This window comes from Numenius arquata, chromosome 6 (genome assembly GCF_964106895.1).
Source record: "Numenius arquata chromosome 6, bNumArq3.hap1.1, whole genome shotgun sequence".
NCBI lineage: Eukaryota > Metazoa > Chordata > Aves > Charadriiformes > Scolopacidae > Numenius > Numenius arquata.
Window position 1 is genome coordinate 69,369,356 of NC_133581.1, and position 27,973 is coordinate 69,397,328.

General features: G+C 45.4%; 1 protein-coding gene across 1 annotated transcript in view; it reads right to left on the minus strand.

Annotated features, from left to right (window-relative positions):
• Window positions 1-183: 183 nt before the first annotated feature.
• Window positions 184-27,973, minus strand: part of TOGARAM1 (TOG array regulator of axonemal microtubules 1) — a 39,666-nt gene continuing 11,876 nt past the window's right edge. Inside the window, exons 3-22 of the mRNA XM_074149294.1 lie at window positions 26,979-27,113; window positions 25,179-25,475; window positions 22,154-22,419; window positions 20,938-21,170; window positions 19,195-19,295; window positions 17,858-18,019; window positions 17,021-17,119; window positions 16,437-16,606; window positions 13,593-13,761; window positions 13,139-13,273; window positions 12,275-12,428; window positions 11,239-11,344; window positions 10,613-10,848; window positions 7,369-7,527; window positions 6,015-6,141; window positions 5,618-5,736; window positions 4,063-4,252; window positions 2,983-3,202; window positions 1,889-1,975; window positions 184-1,026 (exon numbers count right to left, since the gene is read on the minus strand). Coding sequence (XP_074005395.1) covers window positions 773-1,026; window positions 1,889-1,975; window positions 2,983-3,202; window positions 4,063-4,252; window positions 5,618-5,736; window positions 6,015-6,141; window positions 7,369-7,527; window positions 10,613-10,848; window positions 11,239-11,344; window positions 12,275-12,428; window positions 13,139-13,273; window positions 13,593-13,761; window positions 16,437-16,606; window positions 17,021-17,119; window positions 17,858-18,019; window positions 19,195-19,295; window positions 20,938-21,170; window positions 22,154-22,419; window positions 25,179-25,475; window positions 26,979-27,113 — 3,419 coding nt within the window. The 3' untranslated portion in view covers window positions 184-772. The remainder of the gene's footprint in view (window positions 1,027-1,888; window positions 1,976-2,982; window positions 3,203-4,062; window positions 4,253-5,617; window positions 5,737-6,014; window positions 6,142-7,368; window positions 7,528-10,612; window positions 10,849-11,238; window positions 11,345-12,274; window positions 12,429-13,138; window positions 13,274-13,592; window positions 13,762-16,436; window positions 16,607-17,020; window positions 17,120-17,857; window positions 18,020-19,194; window positions 19,296-20,937; window positions 21,171-22,153; window positions 22,420-25,178; window positions 25,476-26,978; window positions 27,114-27,973) is intronic.

Below are 27,973 nucleotides of genomic sequence, written 5' to 3' on the forward strand. Positions count from 1 at the left end.
GCGGACGGCGCCTGCGCGCAGGGCACCGCGCATGCGCCCCGGCTCGGCGCAGGGCACCGCGCATGCGCCTCGCCCCTGCCGCGCACGCGCCGCTCACCGCCCCCACCCCCTCCCGCCCGCCAAATGGCGCCGCGCTCTCCCCTCCCGCCTTCCCTCCCCTCAGGCAAGGAGGCGGCGGCCCGTACAGAAATAAATCCATTTATTCGCCTCGGGTTCCCGTGTAAAACGCGTACAGTAACGGCGGCGGGAGGGACGGGGGGAGGTGGGGGTGCGCGGGTGCAGGCGCTTTACCGGGCTGCCGGGTGAAGGGGAAGGCTGGTTTCCCCCCCGAGCAGGCGGCATCGCTTCGCCGAGAGGCGCTCCCCGGTCCGAGGAGCCTGCCCGGCCACCCAGCAAGCTTAACGCTGCACAGCGGTGTAAGCGGATTAAAAAAATACCTATCTTTCACAAACGCCACCCAAAAGACCCTGTTGGTGCTGTATAACGATCTCCAGGATTTTCTTCCACTTAGCGAAGCTCAGTGCTAGAACCAGTCGGAAGATGACTGTGGGGTAAGTGTGTTTATTCGTTAGCAGTGGGGGACCCGCCGTGCCGGAGGGATGCTGAGGAGCAGCAGGGACTTCTCCCCAGCCCCAGCACGGCCCAGGCTCTCCCACAGCGGCCATTCTGCCCGGGGAACACGGGGATGGTCCCACATCTCCCTGTAAACAGCTCTCCCTCTGTCCCAGCCCCTCAGCTGAGGGGGCTCCACGCAGGCACAGAGCTCCTTCGTTTAGCTTGCCGCCTCCAGAAATTCTTCTAAGCTCTTCCTGATGTGGGGCGGCTGAGAGGCAGCCTGAGTGAAGAGACTGGGGCCCATCTGTGCAAAAAGTGCTCGGGATAATTTGGCTGTGGCTGTCCGCATGTTTCCTCCGGCCCCCGGCAAGGAGCCGCTGCTTGTCATGTTCCCCAGCAGGTGCCAAAGGACCACGAGGACCTTCTGCTCCACGGCGTAAGGCTTCCGAGGGTACAACTCCGTCACCACATCTGCAAGAAGGACAGCAGGTCACCAAGTGCTGTTTTGAAGACTATTTTTCAAATACAATTCAGAGGTGATCCCCTACTTTCCCCTACAACTTTCCATTAAATTAAGACAAGTAGAAGAAACAAAGCGGGTTTTGGTTTTTTTCTTGTTTGTTTGGGTTTTTTGTTCAGTTTTTTGAGTTTTTCTTTTAGTTAGGATTATCACAGGACCTTTATTTCTCACAGTGCACTGTGTAACACCTGATACTTTATGATTTCCCCTCTTATCTCAGAAATACACGGTAGGTATTTGCGTTTAAGGAACAAAGTAGCCTTATACTATAAATACACATAGGATGAAGCATTTTCCCTATACTTCAGACAATTAAGTATTCAACTGGCAAACATTTGTCTTTCTGCTGGAATGTGTATGGACTCCTCTCACGTATGTAACACAAACTGCTATGAAAACTCCCAGCAAGAGATGAACTGTTCAAAGGCTGGTGACTAACGCATTCAGAAAGCACCGATTTGGGAGAATTTCAAGAACAGACTGTCCCGTTGTGTTACCCAGTTCAATTGCAAAGCTGCTACAGGCAGAACCGCTCTGGAAACCAGCCAGATAATGGCTGTTTGATTCAAGGGTGCTTCCCGTAAAGACCTCCCATGTTCACTTAAAACATCAAAGCAAAATTCAGCACTTTCACTACTCATAACCCTAAGATTAAAACGTGCGTAAATTCGAATTAAAATTTGTCTTCGATTTTTAACCAAATCTGCCTTTCAATTTCTGACACCCCAAAACTCATTACAATGGAACACGCGCTCCCTGTGCTACCGTATTACAGACAAACAAGCCAACACACAAAGCAGAACGTGACGTTACCAGCAAGCTTCTCTGTCATGTCTTGTTTCGCTTTTCCATTCAGGAACTGGGCTTTCGTGCAGAATGGCTGGAGGAGCAAAGAGTTGTCTAAATGCAAGGAAGAAAACACGTTAAGATTCTTAGTCAGAGAATTAAATAGTCAGGAGATAAACACAATATGGAAACACATAAATAAGCACCTTACTTACAATATATTTTCTTATGATATATTTTTACTCTGAAAGGGTTATTAAGCCTTGGAATGGGCTGCCCAGGGCAGTGGTTGAGGCACCATCCCTGGAGGGATTTAAAAGCCGGGTTGACATAGTGCTTAGGGACATGGTTTAGTGATGGGTTCTATCAGTTGGGTTGATGGTTGGACTGGATGATCTTAAAGGTCCCTTCCAACCTGGACAATTCTATGATTCTACATATTAACATATTACATAAAAACCACAGTGATGTAGTTCAGGGCATAAAAGCAGAAAAAAATCCTCTGAACAAGCCCCAGCTGCGAGAAGGTGGTAGAACGTAGCATATTCATGTCCTGAAAATACTCAGCTTCTGCTCCAAAGCTAAAATAGTTGAGGAAGGAAAATAGTTGTGGCCACACAAATCGGCAGGAATCTGGCTGTGTGACCTGCGGGAGAGACCGAGCAGCGTGAGAAGCTTCCGGAGAGTGAAACACGGAATCACACAGACGGTTGGGTGGGAAGGGACCTCTGGAGATCACCTGGTCCAACCACCGCAGTCAGTTGCCCAGAGCTGTGTCCGGATGGCTTCTGAGTATCACCAAGGATGGAGACTCCAGAGCTGCCCCGGGCAACCTGTGCCAGCGCTTGGTCACCCTCACAGCAAAAAAAAAACCCATCTGCTTTGGAAAAATAATGAAAGCAGCTCCGTGCTCCTGACGAGTCCCACTGCTGGATTTCTTCATTGCACTGGGAAACACTGAGACGACTTAGACGGTTTAGAACTTGTGAGAATGAAGCCAGTGATTCATTACACAATGTAATGATTGGATGGAAACTGCTGGAAAGAGTAACTCTTCAAAATTTCAAATTTAATTAATACAATTAAGACTCTTTAGAACTAAGGGAGAGTCAATTACTTACCCAAGTGTTGACACAGAGCCTGAATAACATTTGTGGCAGCTGCATAAATCCCTGGGTTTTTGGAGTTCAGGTTGTTGTCCACCGTGGCGGGGATTAACATGTTGATCACAGGTGACAAATTGTCCTTCAGCAGCGGAATCATCTTGTGCATTGTCTCCAGAGCGACCTGATTCACTTTGCTGTTTGAGTCGTGTAACCGAGACTTGAAAGCATCGAAGATCTGAAAAAGTATCCAAACAGCATTTACCGGAATGAGCAATTCATGTTGGAGGTGGGCATCACATTTCCTGCTTTATTGTTACACTTCCCTTGGCTCTGAAATGCAAATACCCGAGATACTTCTTTTAGCAAGTAAAGCAAGGTTTTGATATTTTTGTATTGCGTGTTATTCAACTGTGTCTCACCTCCTCTGAGTTTGAATCGTTCCTATACAGGGTAACGGAGGAAAACCAGCCGTCTGTAACTTTCAGGATGACTAGTATTTTCTGCAAGCAAGTATTTTTAGCAAGACACAGCTCTATTTAGCAAAAAAGAATGTTTTGAAGATTTCAGAAACATTCCCAGTTAAGATACAGTGAAGTTCCACGGAAGTATTTCACAGTTCCACAGCAAAGACACTGCACTGCTAGAAGACAATCTTGGTTTTCCTTTCATTATATCTGTCTATAATTTACAACTGTTGGGCCTCATCACAGTATTTTTCTCCTAAAGCACCTCCTTTTCCTACAAGAAAGGACACTTACCTTAAGCTTTATCATACTAAAGACCCTTCTCCCAGACAAAGAGAGCAGGGGAACTCCCAGCTGGGCTTCAGAGACACTTTTTCAGCTCTGGGTAAGTCCTTGCTGCTCTCTTTGTAACCTGTTCCCATACTGTGACGTTCTCTCAGCAGCAGCAGGACACACTGCGGGCAGGACCGCAGAAACAGGTCCCCCCCTCACCCGCCCCTCAGTGTCTCCCTGTTAATCAGACGTTCTTATGAAAGAGGGAGCCAAGATTTTTTATCAGAAAACTTTGCGACACAAAACATCGCGACACGACTTCAAAGACCTTTGAAATGGAACGTTTCCATAGGGTTACCTTCACAATGTTTGCAACAACAAAGCCTTGATTGTTCTCTGTATCTGATAACAGCTGCTTAATGCCATTTATTCGGTCACGGAAGTCTTTCGCGTTCAATAAACCGATGATGTCTTTAACATATTCTTCATTTTCCAGTGAATTACGAGGAGCTGGTTTTCTTGTGACTTCACGGGCTTCTGCAGTCTCTCTGCTGGAAAGGGAAAAGTTACTGAGTGAACACAGAAGCACGTGGGAACCTCCTCACAAGTTACTGTGGTTTAATTCTGTATTCTCAAAGTACTTTCAATACTGATCCCAGTCCAGGTGGCACCTAAATAAGCAACATGCCATGCTGAGGTGGAAATGCAACAGCTCTTCATAGAATATTTTGAAATAACTTTTCTGTAGCATCTAATCTTATTAGAGAATCACGGGAAGAATTATAAAAACTGTGGAATCGCTTCTCTGCCCAGGTAAGTATCCTGCATTTACAGCCCAGCCCAGCCAGAGTCAAGTCTTTGATGGAGAAAGGAATAAACACCTTTCTTGCCTTTTCAATTTCAAACCGATCAGGTCTGGGAGAACAAAAGGCGGCATCCAAACCTCCTGCCCGGCCAGAGCCACGGGGAGCAGCCCAGAGGCGGGACTCTCGAGCAGAAAGCAGGAGGTAGCCCCTCTTCCCAGGAAGGGGACGTGTAGTTTTACATCCCAAAGCAAAACGTACCATCCAGCGTGGAACTAGCTCTTATTCTGAATAGCAGAAAGTGCATTAAAGAAACCCGTTGCTGACCAGACACTGGTCAGCCCCGAGGCAGTCCCAGCCCCTGCGAACTCTAGATTCTCAGGGGCAGGTTTCTGGCTTGGTTTAAATTTTGAGGGGTTTATCTTTCAGTTCAATAGAAGCCCTATTAGAAGACAAAACAGAAAACTAAAAATGGACAGAGTATGCTCTAAACCCTTCAGCATCCCCAGCTAGATCTAACTCAACACTTAGTGTCAGTAAGCGCACAAACAGGTAACTTGTACTGTGGCGCTTTCTGCAGAGACTGAACGGCAGTATCTTGAACTGATGGTGACATGGATCTACTGTGAATTCCAAGGGGTTTGTGCACTGCGGGTATTTTCATAGGCAGTCAGCAGACAAACTGACTTCAGAATGCACAAATGTTAACAATTACCCAATTTAAAAGAGTTTATCTGGGACATGTCAAGTTTTTCCTTTTCCTTCAGGCATGTTTAATTTTCACAACCCTGTTGTGAACGTTTCTATACTCTTAGAATCACAGGATTGTCTGGGTTGGAAGGGACCTTTCAGATCATGGAGTCCAACACTGCCAAACCCACCACTGACCCATGTCCCTCAGCACCACGTCTGCCCGGCTTTCAAATCCCTCCAGGGATGGGGACTCCACCACTGCCCCGGGCAGCCTCTGCCAAGGCTTCACAGCCCTTTCAGTGTAAAAATTTCTCCTAATATCCATCCTAAACCTCCCCTGGCACAACTTGAGGCCATTTCCTCTTGTTGTGAGGCTGTTATCCCCGAGGTCAGGGGTACCACACTGAAGATCGTTACCTGTCAGCGACGCTGAGAGCATCTCTGGAAGTAGAGGATGACCTCGAATGCCCAACACTACCAGTGTGGGAACGTCGTCCTTTCGCTGAGGGCGTATCTAACGGCATCTCCCCCAGACCCTGCAGGAAACCATTAATTAACACAGCTGGTATGGTTCTGCAGTGCTGGAGACACTGGGAAAGCAGCTCCGGCAGCCACGCAGACCAAAGGAACTTGGATCTAGCGTATCTGCCAGGAGTAAGGGCATGCACAGGGCAGCCAATGTGCTGTACTCGCTTGAGGACTTGTCTTGATCCAAATTTCTGCCCCCACTCCCTGCACGTTCATTTTCTACTCCCGACAGCCACCAGTACATGTTTACATTTCCCAGCCATTAAACAAGAGCTTTTCCACACACCTTTTCCCGCAGACTGCTAACAGATTCCTTAATGTAAGGCAAATCCTTGGTCGGCACGTACTTCTCAAGCGTTTTATCAAAATCAGGATGATTCATCATAGTGAAGAGCATCTTTCGGCCGTAATACCTGCAGGGGAACACACCGCGAGACACAGCGTAACCACAGATTTGCTGTGTCACTCTGTTGATAATTAGAGGTAATTCCAAAATAGAAACATGCAGGAAGATTGCTCTCTGCACGTGTAACCATGCGCCCTTTTCACCCTCCCACAAAGAAACTACGCTCAAGAAGCACTAGTTAATCAACAGCCCAGCAAATTAATGAGAACAGCCTTCCATTCCAGCCGTCTTTAACTAGGGTGGTGTGGCCTCCTCAGTGGGACAGCGTGGGTCCCAGTGCCAGCACTCCCTCGTGGCCCGTATCTCCTCTGAGCCTGGCAGAGTGTCCCTTCAGCCCCCCCTGCTCCCCCAGCCGGGCTGGGCACGGCCACAGCGGGCACTCGGGGAATTCCTCTCCTATACGTGAGTTTAACAGTCCTGGCAGTGCCAGGGTAGCGCTTGGACTCGATGATCTTCAGGGTCTTTTCCAACCTCATTATGCTTTGAGGAACCCACAATGATTTACTGTCGTGTAGACAATTATTCTCGCACTCAATGACCCCTCCCCACCTGGGAAGGGGAATCTGGGAAAAACAAATAAATCCAAGGGCTGAAATATAACAGATTTAATAGAATAAGACCAGATAATTGACATTAATGACGCTAAAGAACCTATATTGATCCCGACACCAATATAAAATACTGGTATTTAAAAATATTTTAAAATATTGGACTAGCCCCAGCCCATTCTGTCCCAAGAAGCCGTGCACTCCCCGCAAGGACAGCCAACGTGGGACCCTGCGAGCCACAGGGAAGGGCTCAGGGCTCTGGCACTGGAGCAAGGAGTTCTCAGGGTGGCAGCCATCAAGGGAGAGAGAGAGAGAGAGAGAACTCCCCAAAAAATTTCTAATTTCTGTGGAATGTGCCGTTCATGGTACGGAATAACCCCCTTGGCAGCTTGGGTCAAGCGCCCAGGTCTCGCTCCTCCTCATCCCCGCACCTGGGGAGCTGGAGACCTTGAACTGCACGTAGCATAGCTGCCTACAAAGTGAGTATTTTCACCAATTCAGATACTAGGGTCTTCTAAAAGCGCAGTTTTCTCAAGCATTAGAAGAGAAATTAGTCCTGTGTCACTTAAACCAGGACAAACCTAAACGATTCTCTGCTTCTACCCTCTGTTGGTGCAGAGAACACACACCGTGCAGAGGTTTCAGCCACCTCAGAAGTGTTTATCTTAACTATTCACCAAACTGACCTTGTTTGCTGCGAACTGTCCTGTGCAAACCTGGCTATTGCAGGGAAAACGCGATCGGCGACAGCTTTGGCTCCGCACAGAATCCGCTCCGCTCCCATCCGCTCTACGATGTCCGAGAGATGCTGGGCCGTGCACCTTCTCACCGCCGAGTGCAGGTGGCTGCGGGAAACACAGCGCATCAGGGAAAACTCACAGCAGCAGCTCATCAGCAGTTTTTATCTGCTCTACAAATATGGCACACAACCTTTCCTTTTTCATCTTAGCATAACTGACAAATAGTATACGCTGCTGATACGCAGACGCTTATTCTGGCTGTATAGAGAAGACCTTGTGGAGCAAAGACAACTCACTTTATTTGAAAGGATAATGCATTGGATTCAATTTCATTTCATTCACTTTCACTGAATTTCACTGAATTTTTTAGAGTTGGGACCATAAAGATCATCTAGTCCAACTCCCCTGCCGAAGCACTTAAAATCCCAGACTACAAGAATGCAATGAAAAAAGAAAAATTATTATTTTTGTTTGAAGTCAGTTTCAACCTCTAGTTGCAGCTTTTGGATTAGTACAATCAGTACTTTTCTTCTTGTTAGAATTTAATTTCTAGTTTTCCTTAAAATAATTGTAAAATATTTTAGAAAGCACACTACTACGTGTTCTTTCCACCAACTTTAAGAAAAAAACAGTCCCTATGCTCAGAAACACATCTTGTGTATCTTATATTGACTTAAAATCAAATAAAGCAGTATTTTATTGACTTCTAAAAATCTCGCAGAAGTCTGTTTTCTACAAAACGGGGGCCATTAAACACCTCTGCCGATGAAAATGAGAGAAAAGGTGGAATAATTTTCAGTCTGGTGCAGCAAACTAACCTTCTATATAAATTGTGCTGCCCCTGCTGACCCCACACGCCTTCAGAGTACACAATTCTGCCAATTCAGACTTTTCCGATTTCGTTGTTCTCTTTGGATTAAAAATCCTGCTTCGAGGACAGCTTCACCGCAGTAAATGAGCCGTGAGTACGGCTCAGCATCCATGGGGAAAGCCAGGATTGAAGGAGAGGGATAAGGGAAGGACTGGCCCTGGTAAACCACGTCGGTGGCTCCCCAGCTTTGGGGTTTGACGTGAACCTCCAGCCTCTGTCCTGAACGCCTGTCCTCCCGTGTCACCCACATTTTCCCTTTCTCTGGTTCCAGGGACCGCTGCTGGAGAAGCCGTCCCCAGCTGCCGGGCAGCCCCGGCCACGGCAGGCTCGGGAGGGGGGACCAGAACCAAACTCCTGCTGCACCCCCCCGCGGGAAACCAGGAACTGGGAGGTTCAAGACCTCACTCCGTGGCAGCAAATAAGTCCCACCAACGCCCGCTGCTTGTGTAAAACAGTCAGAAATCTTTTTTTAAGACCTTAGAACAATTCATACAGATAATAAATAAGATTTTAAAACCTCTGAAATACAACCAGTTTCAGAGCTAGCCCCGCAACCACGCTCTGGGATCGAGCACCCGTTCACAGAGCTGAGTTTACAGCACCAGCCTTTAGAGCAGCATCGCACAAGAGCAGACAGAAATGTTTTTAATTATTCTGGTTGGTAAAGTCAGAAACAACTGTGTAGCTGATAAAGAACCAGTAGAATTATCTACTCAGGGCTGCAAGCGTTAATACCTATGATCGCAGCAGGCTTGAAATGTGTTGAGCAGAAAATAGGTACATTTTAAAAGGTCTTACGAACAGTGGGTAAAACAGTAACTGTTAACTCAAACACCTCCGTTGTGGTGAATGTAAGCAACTCGGTGTACGAGCCAAATTTAGAAAAGATATCCTTTGTGTAATTACCCAGCTGTGTCAAACAGAACCTTTCCGCTTTGTGCTGCAGACACGTAGCATTTTTCTCCAAAATTTCCACTTTTGAACGCTAATAATTCTCATATTGGCTGTTACAGCCTCTAGACAGCAACGGGCTTTGGTGCTAGTACGAGTTTCCTGAAGCCAATGCCAGACGAGCCGTAAGGCACAGCGCCGTTTCAGCCGTCCACTGCTGTGCCACGGGTTAGAAACACACCCGACACCCGCACTTAGGTGCTGCTTTGGCTGAGGTCTCCTTAGCCACGAAGAAATTACTCCCTGCCTCAAATGCCGTACTCAGACTCACAGCTCGCAGAATTTTTCACAAGAACAACTCCGTCTGGGCACGATTCGTAAATCATTTCAATCCCAGGGCTGCTCTTTGCCTTCCAGTTTAAGGTTCAGGTAACGGCAGTGTGGTTCTCATCGGCCTTCAGGAGACAGAGTCAATATATTCCACAACAACCAGCTTCCCGGGACACAAAACGGGAAACACATTTTGAATCAAGACTAACTCTTACGATTTGTAGCTGTGCAGAAAGTCTAAGGATTGACTTATAATCTGAAATATTTAATATTTAACATAAGGGACAGGCTATGAGAAACGTAGCTTATGAAACAGTCATCTAAGTGAGGAGAGAGAGAAGAGATTGAGTACAAGCAGGTGTAACACTAACGCCCCGGACTGCCTAATGGCTTAATTAAGTATTGCTGTTACAGTGAACGAGGTTATAAAAGAAAAAGAACAACATACTTAGCAGGGAGAGTGCAAGAAAGGAATGTAAGCTCTGCTACAGAGGGGGGAGGCAGAGGTCAGAAGCCAAACATGCAGCCAGAGACGGGGACTCGGCACTTCTGAGGCACTCAAAAGAACAGCCACCACCACTGTGAAGGGAAATAAAACGCAGACAAGACGACTATTAAGCAGCCAAGTCTAGAGAAGCACAGGAGAGCAGCCAGGGCAGCTGCAGCGAGAGAACTGGAAGGTATAAATCATCTTTGGAGATCAGAAGCAGCGGCGGCAGCTGAAAGAGACAGGCGTTCGATCGCAGAGCCAGTGGAAATGGGAACGCTGCGGGAGCTTTACCAGGCAGAGCGAGAGAGCAGCTTCCGAAGAATCCCATACCAACAGCGAATACAGGGACTGAAGAGTTACAAAACGACCAGAAAATACACCAAGCTCCGAAACCAACAGCCAACTTTTTACATAATGTAGGGAAGGAGACAGGGGGCTCCATTTTCTGCCGCCAGCCGTTGCCCTGGGGAGCAGCTCTGCAGAGCTGACTTACTATATTTTCATATTCCTGCCTATTGTATTTTGATATTTTTTTAAATAAAAGACTCTATGTGATAAATTTAATCTATTCACAAGTTATTTCTTTATAAAGTCTTTGTAAGATTTACCTTTGCCCTCCACTTATAAGAGAACAAAGTGCACGTGCTGGAGTCACATTATTAACCATAGCCTTCAGTGCTTTGTCTACCTCTTCCCTTATAAATGTGTTGGATTCACCAGCTTTGTGCAAAAGGACTTTTACTGTATTATCTAGTTCTTGATCCATGCTCTTTTTCAGGTAGGTGAACAAATCCCCTAAACAGACCACAGCAGCTCGAGAAACACCTGAGCGTAAATTCTTGACCTGCACACAGGAAAAACCCAAACAAACAATGAATAATGTTTACAAAATATACCATAAAGTAAGTCAAGCTTAATGTTTCCCCTGCTAATTTTTACGTAACATTAAAAGCAGCCGAGAAATACATTTCTAACTTGATTCACAACATGTGAGAATTAAAATATATACACATGAAAAATGATATAAAGTTACAATCTCATTTTTTTTCCAATCCCAAGCGTTGGCATCTGCAGCACGAGCTGCTTTGCTGAACGCCAGGCTCAGCCTCGGGAGACTGCCCAGCAGGAAAACTAACTGAACATTTCACATGTCAGTGTCTCGCAGAGGTATAATGTATATATATATATATGTACACACATAGGCAGTGAAATATTCCGATAGTTAAAATTTAACCTCTTGAGCCACAGCCAGACTCGTTTCGTGCAGCTTCGCGGTCAGAACAGCCGCATGGTAGGCAGACAGACATCTGACAAAGTTCAGACCTTCAATTTTCTTCTCCCTATTTAAAAAAATATATATATTTAAATTAAAAAACGTTTGCAAATTTTCAGAAGAATATTAAACCACGGAATTGTAAGACACCAAACAGCAGATCAATTAGATTGTAAAATAAAGCAATGACTTAGAACATAGGAAATTCTTTCAAAGGGAGTCTTTTGTTTAACGTGGCAGAAGGACTACTTTAGCACACCAGGCTCTGAATTCTTTCCCACAGTTGTCTCCCCAGCTCACACTAGCGGCGATTCAAGGATTCCTTTCCCCGAGCTGAAAAGGCAGCAGCCCTGAAGCCCCATTTCACCACTCGGAGCCCAGCGCAGCCTCACGTCCCACAGCAAACAGCAAGAAGGTGTCGGTGGGGACCCTGCAGAACCTTGCTGGAACTCGGACACCTCTGACAGCTCAGCTCTTAACCCTCAATTTACAACAGCTACACTCTAACCTAGATTTGGACTGAAAAAACATTTATTTTCTTTTTTTTCTCCCGTACCACTTGCAATCCTTCTCATGATATTTCACATTATGTCCATTTTGCTGTTTGTTTTTTTAATGAAAAGGTCACGGGCGACAGGACTAGAGGAAACGGCCTCAAGTTTGTGCCAGGGGAGGTTCAGGCTGGATATTAGGAAAAATTTTTTCACTGAAAGGGTTATCAGACATTGGAATGGGCTGCCCAGGGAGGCGGTTGAGGCACCATCCCTGGAAGTGTTCAAAAGACGGGTTGACGTGGTGCTGGGAAACATGGTTTAGTGATGGTGTTGCATTTTGTTGTTCTGTGGGTGTTTATTTTTGTCAGTTAGGTTGATGGTTGGACAAGATGATCTTGAAGGTCCCTTCCAACCTAGAAGATTCTGTGATTCTGTGAAAGTAAGTGATCAAAAGAAAGGCCCTGCACATTGTGTTCAGGTTGCAGAGAGACGCCGACACCCACCAGTCATCGTCAGCCAGAAGAGCCAGGGCATCCGTCAGCGCCACCTCCGGCTTTGAAAAGGGCTGCAGTTCCGAGGGATCCATGATTTCTGGGCTGTGAGTGACCGACGGGGTCCGGTCCTTGTAGCGTCCTCGTGCCCCCAGGGACATTTCATCTGCAAAGTCGTGAAGCACAACTAATAATTAGCATTATCTGAAGAAACGAATTCATTCAAAGGAAGGAAATCTAAAACGTTTGGGGTACAGAGTGCTGCGCTGAAGGGAGCGGGTGTTCAGGCAGACAGCTTGCCCGGTTACATCCTCCATCACTCAGCAAAAATTAGTATTTTTGCAAACAACCACCACTTCACCATCGCAAACACAAATGAAGTGGGTTGTTTAGTGTAAAAACAGACGCAGAATGGGCTAAAGCACAGACACAATATAGTCAACCTTAAAGAGACACTTCAGAAATTCTGAAGACCTCTGACCGTCACCAGAATGTGCTTCTCCGAAAAGATTTCTATGGCCTATTTTCAAGGCGTCTCAGTGACAAAACGTACATAGAAATGTTTCGCTTGGAGAGAGAAGGGGTTGAGAGAGAGTCAATTTGCCATTAATTACATCATTTAAGTTGCTGAGCAAACAACAAACCCTCTCATGTCTCAAACACCCTCCTAACAATTTAAATTACAGGTGAAAAATGTGTCAAGGGGGCAGTGAGGAATTCCAGTCCCTTTCATCACCCCCAGCAAATTCCTCATCTTCCCGAGCTACTCAGGACCATCCGTATGAATCGTACTAAACTTGATTGTATGTTGGAACCGTCCCACTTCACCCGCCCCAATATTTTAACATTAGTCTCTCGCTGACTGTAACAGCTCACCGGGATCCAGCAAGGCCGAGCATTTTGCCTTCTTCAAACTGGACGTTCTCTTTAAGGCAGTATTCAAGGCCGCGCTTTCTAACGACAAAGATACGTTTCTTGATGATGTTAATATATCCCCGTAGAGATTGAACTCTGGAAAACAGAAGGAAAGGTCCAAACTACAACAACAATAGATCACAAAAAAAGGAAAAAAATAGTAATTACAGTCCTGGTTTGTCTTCTGAAATTTTTCTTAACTACAGTCTAACAAACATTTCCCAGAAGCACTTTATTCCAATTTGCATTACAAGACTGACAACAAACGACTAAAGAGTAAACTGTAGTGTAAAATTAATTCTAGTAATACCTTATGTCTCATTAGACAGTCATGATTTTTGGCAATTATCACAGATTTTTGATTTCAGCAGCATTCACTAGTACGTTATTCATTTAGACAAACACTAAACCTCACTTTCTGTTGCCATTCTCTCTGGTTCATTCAGTTTAAGTCTTTCCCAAATGTATTCCTCCTTTTCTTCCAGGTCTTTGCCTTCCTGATGCTCTTTATGACTGTGTTCCTTCTCTTCTCTTTTCTTCCGCCTCATCTTTTCCTGGGCAGATTTTGACATGGTGACTTTTATCTGCAGAAAATTAACGCACCCGTGATGATATAACGCGCAATTCACCCAAGAACTTGTTACCCGGTTCCAGACACTGTCTCAGGTAACCGTGTAAAATTACTATTTTCCCCATTATTCTACAAAACAAAAGGCAACTATTCATATAAATATTACATCCAATGCTGAAAAGAGCTGAATGTGTGTTTTCTGCATGATAAGGGGCAAAGAGAAGCACCATTCCAAGTTTAAACATTTAAGGGAAATAATAATTTACTTTAATAATTACTTTAATAATAATTACTTTTAATAATACTTACTTTTTACTTTAATAATAATTACTTTAATAATAATTTAATATCTGAGCAGTTAGAGAATCAAGGTCTAAAATACAAGGGCTTCTGTCTCTCTGGCAGCGTGGTACAGCTTCCTAGAATTTTAAGTAGCAAATACACAGTCCACGCTCACTCACATTTAAGCACACAGTGGGGTCTGACAGTGTGACCTGCCCCTCGCCTCTCATATCTTTAAGACAACCGCGTTCCTCATGAAAGCTCAGTAACATTTACTGCTTTGAACGTGATCCTTCCAAGCACTCACTCACCTTCAGCGGCAACCAGAAAATTAAGACACTGTTTATCATTAAAGTTTTAGTACTCTTAAAATTTGAATTATTTTCTTATTTAATATCTAATGCAAAGCACTTGTTTTAAATGCTTTCAGAAAGACTCCTGATTTTCATTTCAATTTTTTTAAAATTCCTATCACTACTTCATTCAGATAAATCTGCCTCCACTTGAGAACGGATGTCACTACTACTTAACAAAGCGGCACCACTCCTCGTGAAACCGAGCTACAGCACAGATATTCAGACGGTATTTTTTTAAAAAACTTACGAATGGAGCCAGATTAATAATCTAATCCAGAAAGCAAGCCATGCTCAGACCCAGGCAGCTCCTCCTTCCACACTCCTGTGTGCCGTGGGGCTCGGAGGACACCTCCCAGCTCCGCGCCTCCTCCAGCCCCTCTCCCCGAGACGTCGCCTTCGGCGGGGACGCTTCTGACACGGCCGCTTGTGGCTATAAAATATACAGGCGGAACCCAAGGGAAAAGCCGGGAGAAGCAGCACGATGGCCACAGGCTGCTCCGGCACACGAGGTCCAGGTGCCAGCGGAGGAACCGCCGGGCTCCAGCCCCGGGTACTAGGACTGTGGGAGATGGGTCTCTCTCAGCTGCTCCCGCTGAAGCCAGTATTGCATTTCCGGAGCGTTACACACTTACGGGAGCAGGGGCCTGAGCCCCCGTGCAGAACACCGTATGCTAAAACAGATACAGCTGGGACGCTGACCTACAGACTCAGGTAGGAAATGACTTTTTTTCCACACTCACTGCATTCCCAGTAACGTATAGCTGCTTACACAGAGAAGAAAAGCTCCCATAACAAAGACCCTCCTCAAAAAAAAAAAAATAAATTAAGGTCTAACCGTTAATCATTCATCCAGGATAGCAAAATTATGGTTCACTCTCTTGATTCCAGCATTACCTTGAAAAGTGGTTTTAGGATCGGCTACTGAACTACTGGCAAATATTGGTGGATCTATACAGTGCTTAAAGAGATCCTAACACCGTTGGGTTTTTTTTTTAAAATCTAAAATATGGCAGGACCAAAAACCACTTTACACAGTTCACTTAAGTTGATATCAACAGCACTGGTAATTGGTGCCATTGGTAACGGCCCGTTTGAGAGGTGAACACAGGTTTCCCGTGCCAAGACCAAATTTATCTCCTGTGTTGGCACTAGTCAACGAACGACCCCACAGCCCCGTCCGATTTCACCTGCATGAACTAGCTGCAGGAGGGCACCTTACGGAGAAAACAGAACCCAGTTTTTGTTAAACACTTGTTAGAAAAATAATCATAGAATCGTGGTTTGGGTTGGAAGGGATCTAAAAGATCATCCAGTTCCAACGCCCTGCCCTGGGCAGCACAATACCCAACATAACGCTGAATCACGAGAAACTTCTGGTTTGGGCTTAAAGAAACTAATGGGTTCTTACTGGTGTTTGCAAAATGTTTAAATAAGCAGTTAGAGGAAAAATTTGCATGCGGTCAACCAGATGGTGACAAATTGTTAATCCAGCTTTAGTCTTCAGAATCACAGAATGCTGTGGGGTTGGCAGGGACCTCTGGAGATCATCTACTCCAACCCCCTGCCAAAGCAGGTCCACCCAGAGCAGGTTGCACAGGAACGTGTCCAGGGGGGTTTGAATGCCTCCAGAGAAGGAGACTCCACCACCTCTCTGGGCAGCCTCTTCCAGGGCTCTGCCACCCTCACAGGAAAGAAGTTCCTCCTCATGTTTAGATGGTACTTCCCATGTTCAAGTTTGTGCCCATTTCCTTTGGCCTGTCACTGGGCACCACCGAAAAAAGACCAGCCCCATCCTCCTGACACCCACCCTTTAACTATTTATAAGCATAAATATATATATTCACCTTATAACAGAACTCGACAAATAACATCAAGAGAAGGACCTGTTACTGTTGCAACTCACCTGAGCCAGGAATTAATCTATTTTCATCAAAACAGATTTAATAAAAAAATCTTCTTTACCATAACAGAGACTATAAAACTGTGTTCAGCTGTACTCATACATATGAAAACAGGGAGGAAGACAACAAAACAGTTCTGGAATTCTTACCTCCTTTTCACTTTCACCATGGAAATGGGACACACTGCTCTGCGGGACGCTCCTCCCGCGGATCCCTGACGATGGCTCAGGCTCCTCTTGGCCACCCTGGTCATCTCCATTCGCGACACAGGCTGCGGGCTGGCTGTACGTCTGTGCCAAAGGAGGACTTCCAAAAACACCTGAAAGGCATAACATGCTGTGTCCTCTCCAAACGAATCCTTTTATTCAGCAGAACTTAGAAACCCAAAAGTCATTCAAGAAGATAAAAACATTGCTACTATACTGTTAGCGCCACTTTCCATCCAAAAGTGCTCTTCCCTTCTTCTACTGAGCAGGATGGAGGCAGGTACAAGTGCCCACCGGGCTAGAGCCACCACCCAACCTTCACAGCTTGCTGCCATTCCATGGTGGAACGGAACAGCGTATCCAGCAACTGCAAAACGTCCAAGCAAAATTCCTTTTATCTCCGTTTGAACTGGAGATTCTTCACAATTTAAAATGTAAAGAATCTACTTCTGTCTTTCCCCACTCTAGAAAAGTGTATTTTTCCCTCATTATAAAAACATTATAAGATACATTTGGTTTCGCAATACCTTTACCAACAATTACAACCGCATCTTCAGCCAGGACACTTGGCGAAATGAAATCTAGATTGTTCATCTGTGGAAAACCAGACATCGACTCCGCAAGACCTTAGAAGAAAATTAAATAAAAAAAATCACACAATATAAATCATGTAGTTTACACTTCGGTACATGCTTTATTCTTATAAAATGTCATCATACACTGACACCTGAATTTATCACTTTTACAAGTCAGTATATTGTCAAGTTACTGAAGTTAATGGGATTTCCTAACGGGATTTACTAAATATCGACACCCTCAAAGTCTTGGAAAGCGTACAGCAAATAAAACTGCTGCCTAAAGACGGTAAACAATGGTTGTAAGAGGATTTTTAAATTGACTGATCCCACTGAAAAAACCAGAAGTTTCTAACTGCCTTAGTGGAAGTACAGAACTGTCTCTTGTGTAATTCAGCACACCTGAATCAAACCAGAATTTGCTAAATCCCAGCCAGCCCCTGCACCAGCCCCTCCCCAGACGAGCTGCAGCATCGCAATGGTTTGGAACCCAACTTCTAAAGCTGTCCATTTATTCAGAGTGAGATATAGAACAATTTGCCCCTTCTTCCATGCCATGCACTATCGCTTGACTTTTAATTTTAATTTAATTGGCAGTCTAATTTCAGTTAATGTCAGAAAAAAACCCCAACTTGTCAGCGTAAGTAGAAAGACTAGAAAAGAGGAAACCACAGTACACACCTTGAAGGGTATTTTCTATAAAACCTCTTTTACAAAAGGCTTTGCACAGCCTCAGTTTTTGTCATAAATGGGAGCCCAGCGGAACAGCAATGTAGCAAACTCACAAACCTTTTGAATGCTTAAAATTCCTTTGGTGTTCCATATTCTGACTTTTAAAAATCATATGTGACACTTCTCCTGGCTTCTTGTCCTCATAATCTCCACACCCATTGCCACAGTTCAACCGTTGGCCAACCACGCTGACAGCAGAAGTCCCCTTCTCACCAAATGCTTGCCATGCAAAAGGAAAAAAATCAAATATTTTAAAAAAATTAGAAGTAGTTTTTCCTGTGTGCTAGAGGATGCTCAAATAGTTACATTTCCAGAGCCCCTCAGGCTGGTTTATCCGCACAGTATGAGCATTTTTGCCTACTGAAATCTAAGCATTTCGGCAAAGATGCTCAGGCTCTGCTCGTTCTTCACAGGCAAAGGCTTTCAGCTACGCACAAACCCAGCCTGAAAACCTAACTCAGAGCCTGATAAATTATTTTTTAGTTTAAAGTCTTTCAAATATGAACAACTGAATACTAAGTAATTCAGCATTAAAAGCCAAATTAAGTCATAAGTCAACTAAGTGAAAATAGTCAAATACTAGTTAAAACACAGGAAATCTTTTCATGCCCTGAAGGTCCAAGAACTCCTTGACCATGAATTTCTGCTCTGTCCCAATGAAGTCTAGCTGTTGTAGTGTCTCATATAGCAACATTAAGAGACTGACCCATTCATTGCTTTGGGTATTTGGCACAACGGCACCCTCTGGCCTCTGGGACCGTCAGGACGGGGGGAGAGATGAGCTCCAGGGCTGAGAGCAGGCAGGGGGGATCTCAAGGTGCCGGCTACGAAACGCTGCACAAACTTCCATGTGCGAAGGATGCAACAGAGCAGACTTTGGGAAGAGAGGTCGGAAAAGCCCTTCGTGGACACGGCTCCCTCAGTCCCTTTCCTCCATCCAGCTGAATACAAAATTGATTAAACAGAAATATTCCTAAACAACTGGTTTCTGCCCACTGCAGGAATCTGGAAGCGGGCAAACGTCCTGGTTTGAGAACAGCATCATGCACAGCATCGCTTATCTTCAATTTCCTACCAGGAAATTACCCGCTTGCAACATCCTGACCCTTCCTACTCTTACCCAGCTGGTGTCCAACGCATTTTCACACAATCCTGCACTGGATTTTGAAGCGCACACACTCACAGGCAGCATTTGCATTAACACACTTTATCCTGACACAGAAAGGCAGAAGCCCTTGAGCTCCTTCTCACCTGCAGTACCCCAGGATAACCTCTGCTTGACCAAACAGCGTCTAGCAATTACCTTTTTTTAAGTGCTGAGGGGACGCTGAACAAATAAGAACAGACACATGGGGAGAGGAGCCACGCGAGGTACACGTTGTGCAGGGAAATACCTGTGCTGGAGTTGTGTTCTGCCACGTTTGGGTCCCTGCCTCCTGCTGAAGACACTCTTCCAGGCTGTGACTTGCTGCCAAGTAGCGGAAAGGTGTCTGACCTGTTAAAGTATAAAACAAATACTTTTAATTATAATCCTAGACACTAGTCAGAGCCCAGTTTAGTAACACTTCTTAGCAAAGACATCGACAGATTTCAGTTTCCCCTCCCCAGTGTACTTGGGGGACAAATATTTCCAGTGCACTTCCACGCACAGTCACCCTGATGGAAAAAGAGAATTAATTCAATAGATATTACTTGATGAGTATTATGAAGAACACCATAAAGACAATCCTTAGAGTAAACTTCACAGTAGGACTAAGTTTAGCATACGTTCGAGGAGCTAAGGAGCAGATAAACCGATCCTTCTCCCAGTCAGTACACGGAAGCCACCAACATTCCTGTTGCCCAACTACATGGATTTTGTGAACAAAAAAAAGCCAATTTCCAGTGCTCGCAAACCAGCATCTCAACTAAACTCTCTGAAATTTTTACGAGCATTCCAAGGCTGTTAAGGTCTTCCAGGATATATTTTGTCACTCCTACAAATTCAGTCGTCCTGCCAGCTGCCCCCTCTCTCCACGCTAGTTCAGAATTCCTGTCTCTCTGACTCCTGTAAAACATTAAGCCCGTGTCTCACTGAGTAATGGAAATGGCACGTTGTACAAGACGGGTCCTACTCACATCCTCGCCTGGAAGAACAGCACACACAGAATTTTATAGTCTTGACTTTTTAGGTATTCTAGCATTTTTCCTTTTAAAGATTATTTTTAAAACCATGATTCGATAGTAAATAGACTTTAAAGCTGTGAAAATCCTCTGTTTCTGAACCATTCCAGTCTCCCTCTGTCTCAAAAACCTTTCTTTTGTATATCCCCCCCTTCCTATTCTGTTCATACAGCTGTATGCCAGGTATGTAAAGACATATTCAGTACACACAAAAATAGAGGTGTCTTTGGATCAGAGCTACAAGCGGCTTCATCGTGGGCTCCCAGAGCAGAAACGGAGATTCTGCACTGCAAAAATTTGAAAAATTCCTCAAAAACTTATTTCGTTAAAAAAAAAAGAAATAGTTTATGCTACTAATCACCAACTGGGCCATTGCTCTTTACAATCTGAGTAGCACCTGTCATCACATAATTTCTTTTGAGAAGAGCTCTGTGAAGGTATTTTAAAATTAAATTAACAATAGACTATCAGTAATAAAATGGAAACAGTTCACGATTGGCAATAACAAGGAACATCCACATTGTCTCCTTCCTATCGCAAAAACACAACCCGTTCCCTCTTCAGTTTCCAGGCTATAATAAGCAAACCTTATCCTTCCTCTTACCTCATTCTCCTTCTGACTCATTTGTTTAGGCTGTGGGTCACATACCTTCTAGGGCAGGATAAAGTCTTCATGAAATATTTACTACCCCTGGCAGTTCCTCCCCAGCCCCGCTGGGTTACTATGGCTGCACAGGGGAACTCTGCCACATTAACAGCCAGCACAAACGAGAATAATATGGTTAAGCAGCTATTGTATAGAGCAATGTATTTTTAGACGGGAAATAATTCACATACAAAAATCAAGCTATTAAGCAAAGCGATCTTATATAAAAGAATATATTACAGATTTCACTGGCTTTAGGATTTCACTAACGGCAGCAGAGACCACATGTCAGAATTCAGAGCAGCGCTGCCATCCACGTTCCACTCACGTTATTCTCCTCCTCGGGGGGCCCGTGGCCACGGGTGAAGTCAGGGAGTCCTGGTTGTGAACCCCACTTTCGCTGCAGGAGCCCCCGCTCGGGGAGGGAGCGTGGGAGGGGGACTCCAGGGACAGATCCAGCTTCACAGCAGAATTGGGACTTTCGAGATCGGGAATGCTGCCGCTCAGCTTTGCTCTCTTCTTAGCGGCGCTGTTCCGTAGAGATCTGAGTGAATTCTGCATCTAAACAGCATCGGAAGCAAAATGGCAGGGTTTATTCACTGCAGGGGGAAAGAAAGGTTTCTTAAGCCAAAGGAAGTATGTTTCCGAGTGTTCAGTTCCCGGGAGCTCAATGGGAGGGAGCACTGGCACAGGTTATGCAGTCTATAGCCATCCCTTTCACTGCCCTGCTGCGCAAGAATAAATGCCATTAAACACAAACTCCACAAACCGTGTCCTGGCTTCGTTTTGCACAGCGCAAGAACAGATTCCTGCAAAAATAAATCAGCTGCTCTTGTCTTTTTTTTCACCAGACCAAAGGAAGCGTTTGATGGCTGCTAACACACAGCTGGGACGTCAGGCTCTTCCCATCCCAACCGCACAAAGGTGCCAGATACGCAGACAGGAATCCCGAAAACTGTGTGGAGCGAGGAGGGCTCCTGCTCAAACACACAGGAAAACCTCTAATGACTAGAGCTCTCCTGCATCTTCATTCCTCCTCTTACTGAGTGTATCTGATGTAAAAAAACCTCTTCCCCTATCTGTTTAGCACCTAAATTACTTTCAGTAGTGACCCCGGGAAGGCAGACCAAGACAGTAAGGCAAATGAACCTTCATCAAGGATGTTATTCCTTATTTTGGGCCCTTCGCTATAACTAAAGAAAGGATTATTACTTAAATCTGGCATGAAATTTAAAATGAAGTCAAGATAACGAGAACAGCAGCTGTACAAAGGCCCGTAGTTCTGCCTGGGTGCTATGATAACTGAAAAATATTACACCTTTGGTTCTGAGAAAAACAGGGGAAATGAAGATGTCTAGTATTTATTGCTTGACTTGGCTTCTGTCAGACACCCAAAGGTATCTCACTGAAAACCTGCTGAACTGATAAGACCATCATAAAATTTCAGTCAGAAACACTATTTTCTGGCTCTTGTTTAGAAGAAAAAAAGAAAAGCTTACACTATATCAACTATTAAAATAGCGTTATGTCAGATTTAAACCAACCTCTTCTTGGTCCACCTCCTCGTCACCAACACTGAGCTCTGAAAGATCGGCTGCAAGCCTCCTGTCCGCTTCCTTCAGCCCCGTGTCCTCACCCTCCTGGTTTCTCCACTTGGCCGGGTTGAATTCCATCCTGTCGGGCAGGGGGCTGGCCAGGCGGGGAATGGGGGGCACGGGTCTGGCCCCCGCCAGGCCCCTGCGGGAAGTGGGGTGTCTCACCAGGGTGGGCTTCAGCTGCAGAGGAGAATGTTTCTCTGGCAGGTTCTCCCCTGAAGAAGACACAAGCAGATGTCAGCCCTTGGGAGGGGTGGCAGGAACCAGCACTATAATAAACCAGAATATTATTCACTATTATTCACCAGAATCATAGAATTGTCTGGGTTGGAAGAGACCTTTGAGATCATCTAGCCCAACCGTCAACCCAACTCTGATAAAAACCATCCCTAACCCGTGTCTCTAAGCACTGTGTCAACTTGTCTTTTAAATCCCTCCAGGGATGGTGCCTTAATAACCTTCATGGCTCATTTCCATATCACACCAGAAAACTCCTCCTACAATGAGGTGAGTGTCAAAAACCACACTTCTGCACGCAATTTTATTTGCCATTATAAATACATTTCAAGGCCAGGTTGTTTGGCTAAGTATGAGCAAATTTGAATAAAACCAGTAAGAAAACAAAACCAGCTTTACTGAGTCGGGCAAAAAGGCCTGTCCCCTAACAAGGTAAGAAACCAACACTTCTGAGTATTCCGCCAGGATTTCAGAAGTTCCTGGGTCAGAGGACCCACCGCCTGGTGCACACCTCTGCCCCCTTCATCGGGAAATCCTCGCTTGGGGCACCTCCAGCACCCTGCAGTAATTGGCTCCGTAATGAGCACTAAAAACTATTTCCTTGTATTTAAAACCCGGTGTCACCAAACCCTTCCTCAGCTCCTCGGTGCACGGATGCATACACGTATCCACGGGGATAAACACACACAGAGTAAAGTCAGTAGTAGAGAGTGATTCTCTCTCCAACTTCAGTTTTGTCATTCATAATTCAAAAAACTTTCAAAATTCCTCCTCCAACATCAATTTTCTAAACGCGCCAAAGCCCGTTCCTGAATACTTACTGATGCACGTTTTTCATTATTGAATTTTACAAAATCATTAGGATGTTGCCAGACTTGCCTCCTTACATGGGATTCTCTGGTACCTCCTGGCTCTGCCTTTTCCATCTCCCTGCATTTCAAGCTCAGGTACCAATCACTTCTACTGGTAGTGTCTCTTTCTTTGAAAATTGTAAATTAGTGTTTCATACCAACATACACTTAGTACCTTTAAAAAGTACTCAACTTTCCTAATTGAATAAAAAAGACTGGTGGCCTAACAACCTCTCCTGCAAGCTGCTGTAACAACAACAAAGTGATTCTAAAGAAACAGAAAAAACCTGAAATGCCTATGGATAATATAAAGAAAATCAGCAAGTGATGAACACTCATCTGCGAGAGAAAATTACATGCTCCCAGTGACTTCCAAAGAATTAATTTAGAAATGTTCTACATACGTGCAAAAATATGTCTCAATGAAGATGAATTTTAAAACAGATTTCTTTAAAACAGAAATTGTAAAATTGTATGCCGAAACTGTTCCTTTGCTTACAGAAGGCACGCTCATGAGGGATTAGGAATCAGTTTAAGCTGAATAGATACTAAACTTATTTTTAACCTAAAATAAGATTGCCTTTAGTAGGTATTTGAAAGAAATCAGCTAAATTGTTTAAGCAATTGTAATTAAACTTAAAACTATTCCAGGTTAACCAATGTGTGCACAAGGTCTTCAAAGCCAGAGGAACCAGACCACAAGCAGCAGCCTCTGCCACCAGCTCTCACCGTGAACTGGGACGGAACCAGCACCGACTCCTCCCAGCAGAGAGGGACCTGTCTGTAACTGGGTTTAAAGAGCCATTCTGCGGGTGGGAAATGCAATACAGAATTTTGCAAAGGCAACTAAAGAGGCAGAAAAGTCAAAATGCAATGAGTAGTATTTTCTTCCACATGTATTAATTAGAGTATTAAAAGGAACAGTTAATTCTATATTGGCTTTCTTTAAAAGTGCTAGATTTTGGGGTGTGGTTTTATTCCAGACTATTTATTATTCACTGATACACTACTGACAAGAACAGTGGAGCTGGTGCATATATACTTATGCTTTATCTCACACAATCACAGGATGCTATGGGGTTGGAAGGGACCTCTGGAGATCATCTCCTCCAACCCCCTGCCAGAGCAGGTCCACCCAGAGCAGGTCCCACAGGAACGTGTCCAGGTGGGTTTGAATGTCTCCAGAGACGGAGACTCCACCACCTCTCTGGGCAGCCTCTTCCAGGGCTCTGCCACCCTCACAGGAAAGAAGTTCCTCCTCATGTTTAGATGGTACTTCCCATGTTCAAGTTTGTGCCCATTTCCTTTGGCCTGTCCCTGGGCACCACTGGAAAAAGACTGGCCCCATCCTCCTGACACCCACCCTTTAAGTATTTATAGGTGTTGATCAGATCCCCCCTCAGCCTTCTCTTCTCCAGACTAAAAAGCCCCAAGTCCCTCAGCCTCTCCTCGTAAGAGAGATGCTCCAGGCCCCTCGTCATCTCTGTAGCCCTCTGCTGTCCCCTCTCCAGCAGTTCCCTGTCCTTCCTGAACTGGGGAGCCCAGAACTGGCCCCAGTGCTCCAGATGGGGCCTCCCCAGGGCAGAGCAGAGGAGGAGGATGACCTCCCTCCACCTGCTGGTCACACTCTTCTCACACATTTAGAAGACAAAAGGAATAAAACATTCCAGTATATAAAACTACCGAAGTACAAAGACTTTGCTTTTTAAAAGCAGCCTCCAGTGACGTGAGCAGACTAGTGGGGCTATAAACCCTCACGTTTGTAATTGCAACTGGGGAATTGCACAATCCCCGCTTCCCCGCCACTAAAGGTTTTCTGGCCGCTGCTGAAGCCACTCAAAACACAAACCTGGGATGCGCTGTGGTTACAGTGCCGCCGCTCCTACCTGTACTGTCTCCTGACTTCTGGCCGAGAAGCGGCTTCTGCGAGCCAGGCTTAGGCAGCCCCTCAAAGCTCTTCAGGGGCCAGGAGCTGGAGAAGCTCACGGTGTTGTCCTGTGCCCTCTGCGGAGAGTGGGCCGGGGAGGAGCCGTGCCCGGGGCTGCCCCTGGGCGAGGAGAGAGGGCAGGAGGGCAGGATGAAGGCTCCCTGGCTGGCACCAGGGCCTGGGAAGGACATGGTGTGCTCTGCTTGGCTGCAAAAGCTCCTCTGGGTCTTGCTGGAAAAATTCAGGCTGGCACAAACTGAGCAAAGAGAAAGAAAACGGAATTTGTGGTAATTACCCTCTTTGACAGCTCTTATAATAACGATTTACAACAAAATAATACTCCTTCTACACAGTTGAAACTGAAGGTCAGCATTTTATCCAAGCAAACAGACACAGCAGCTCATTTCATTTTGCAAATTGCACTGTCCCTCAAAACATCAATTTCCCTTTTCTTCATTTGATCAAATGAGTCTGAGCCTAAGCTATTTCACAGTCATGTTTCAGAGAGCTATTTTTAAAAAAAATGAATGATGCAAGTAAATTGAACGTGGATCTGTTGCTTCCTGCTCTGTATTCCAAGCCTGCACAAAGGAAAATCAGCAAACACCACTCTCGGAACTCAGTGACACAGGAGAACAAATAAAGCACAAGTGTTATAAATTCTACTTCCTCGGAAAAAAAAAAATAAAATCCCCAAATTATTTTTTTCCGAAACAAAAAGTGGTAGGTCAGAAATGGAAAGATGAGTGTAGATTTGGAACTAGACTCTTTTGTTTCCCATGAAAACCGGAGGCGCGTTCCCCGCACGCACTCAGGCCTTTAATGGTGCAACAGAGGACAAGTTCTAACAGAGCTCCTGGCAGCCTTCTGAAGAGCGGGGCTGAGAGAGAGAACACCGAGAGGCACAAAACAAAGGGGAAATTTCTCCTCTCTTCCCACAGGCATGAGAAAAACAGAGTATCTAGAGGCCACAAGTGACCAGAAATAAACGGAGCTCCCGCATGCCTTCCAAGGCGGCTGTCAGCTCTGTCCCTCGCCCAGCACAGCTGGATCTACAGATACCACATCTAATGATCTATTCTACCATCTATTCCTCCACTAATTGCACACCTGGCATTTTTATTATTATTACTACTGATGAATAGACAAGTTTCTATGTGTTCCAGGTCCCGGTTTATCCTGTCCTCCAGCCCTAGGGTTGAGGTGCACTCAATCAAACCCCTGCTCTCACTGTGGTCCACCAGGCTGGACACGGCAGCGCCCTGGCTACCTGTGCAGTGCCACCACTAATTAAAGCAACGATAGGCCAGTTAAAAGCTTCACATGCACCAAGACAGTGTCTGTGCAGCATAGGGAGGTTGCAGAGGTGCCTCCTCCTGCCGGGACCCCCTGCTGTCCCCGCACCATGGGAGAAACCAGCAGATCAGGTTCCCACCTGGCCCGGGGGGTGAACAGGGGGCTGATCTCACCTGTAACCTTAACAGAACTCTAAAACTCCTTTTTTTTCAAAAAAAGAGTTCAGATTCTGTTACAGCACCACTTTTTATATAGCACACTGCTACGGTCAGACACCAAAGGTGTGGGCTGCAAATTAATAACCACGAATAAGAAGCAGTACACAGGAGGGAGGCACAACTGCATCCGAATAGGGACCGAACAACGCTTTAGTAACGGTTTTTATTTCTTAAGGCAGCATAGAAACAAAAAGACATTTCCAAAGTAACAGGCACTGACTTGCAATAGTTAGAAATGCACATACCTTTGTCTTGCTGACAGTTATTTAATCCCAAAAATTGTAATTCAGAGTCCACACTCCCGCTCTTCCTGCGCGTCTGTGTGTACCCAAGCGTTCCACGTTTCCCTGAACCCTGCGGCTGCTGAGAGCCCGCAGCACCTGTCAAAAGACACGCACAAATAACTAGGTAAATACTTAACATATGGCGTTCAACAAAAAACATACAATAATATTTAACAGCAAATTAAGATTCTAACTTTCAGTGCAAAAGAATAACTACTTTGAAAGTCTTTAATCCAAGAGTTTCTAAGCAACCTCCTAATACTGTTGATAGGCACAAGCTGGGAAAACGGCTGGCTGTTCTTCCAGGGCGTTTTTCCAACTGAGAACTGCAGGGGGTCAAAAGAAAAACCCAGACCGCTCCCCTCTTGGAATATATGACAATAAAGGGAAGACAACACCCTAGAAGCCCCCAAAGGCAGTGAGTTTCGTTAGCGTGACGTCCCTGCCAGCGGAGCAGAGCAGGCTCTGCATGCCACGCGTGTCCCCGCTCCCCCGACAGAGCCGCGGACACCCACCGCTGCCAAGGGACGGGAACAAATCAGGTCTGGTCTTGCCCGCTCTTTCCACATGCCTTTTGGCTATTAAAATACAAATCACCGAGGCTACACTGCTCGTGTAAATTAAGTGGAGCACTAGACCTACAGTCTTCTACAGACCTGCTTTTCAAAAACAAGACGTTTTTCAGTTTTTTAAAGCAAACTTCAGAGCTCGCTCCTCAGCCAGCTTTCTACCCCGGCTGCTGATACACAGCAAAAAGAGGTTAACACGCAAATCTAGAATAATTATGCACTGATCTGCTCTCCTGAAGTTCCCACCGTACATAAATATGACCTTCCCGACACATTCTCCAGTTTATGGTATTTCATTCCCTGCTGCCACTACCAGCTACCTCTTGACAGCGTACCTTTTAGGACAAAACCTGCTATTCTAGCCAGCATCCTATTCCTGCTCAAAAG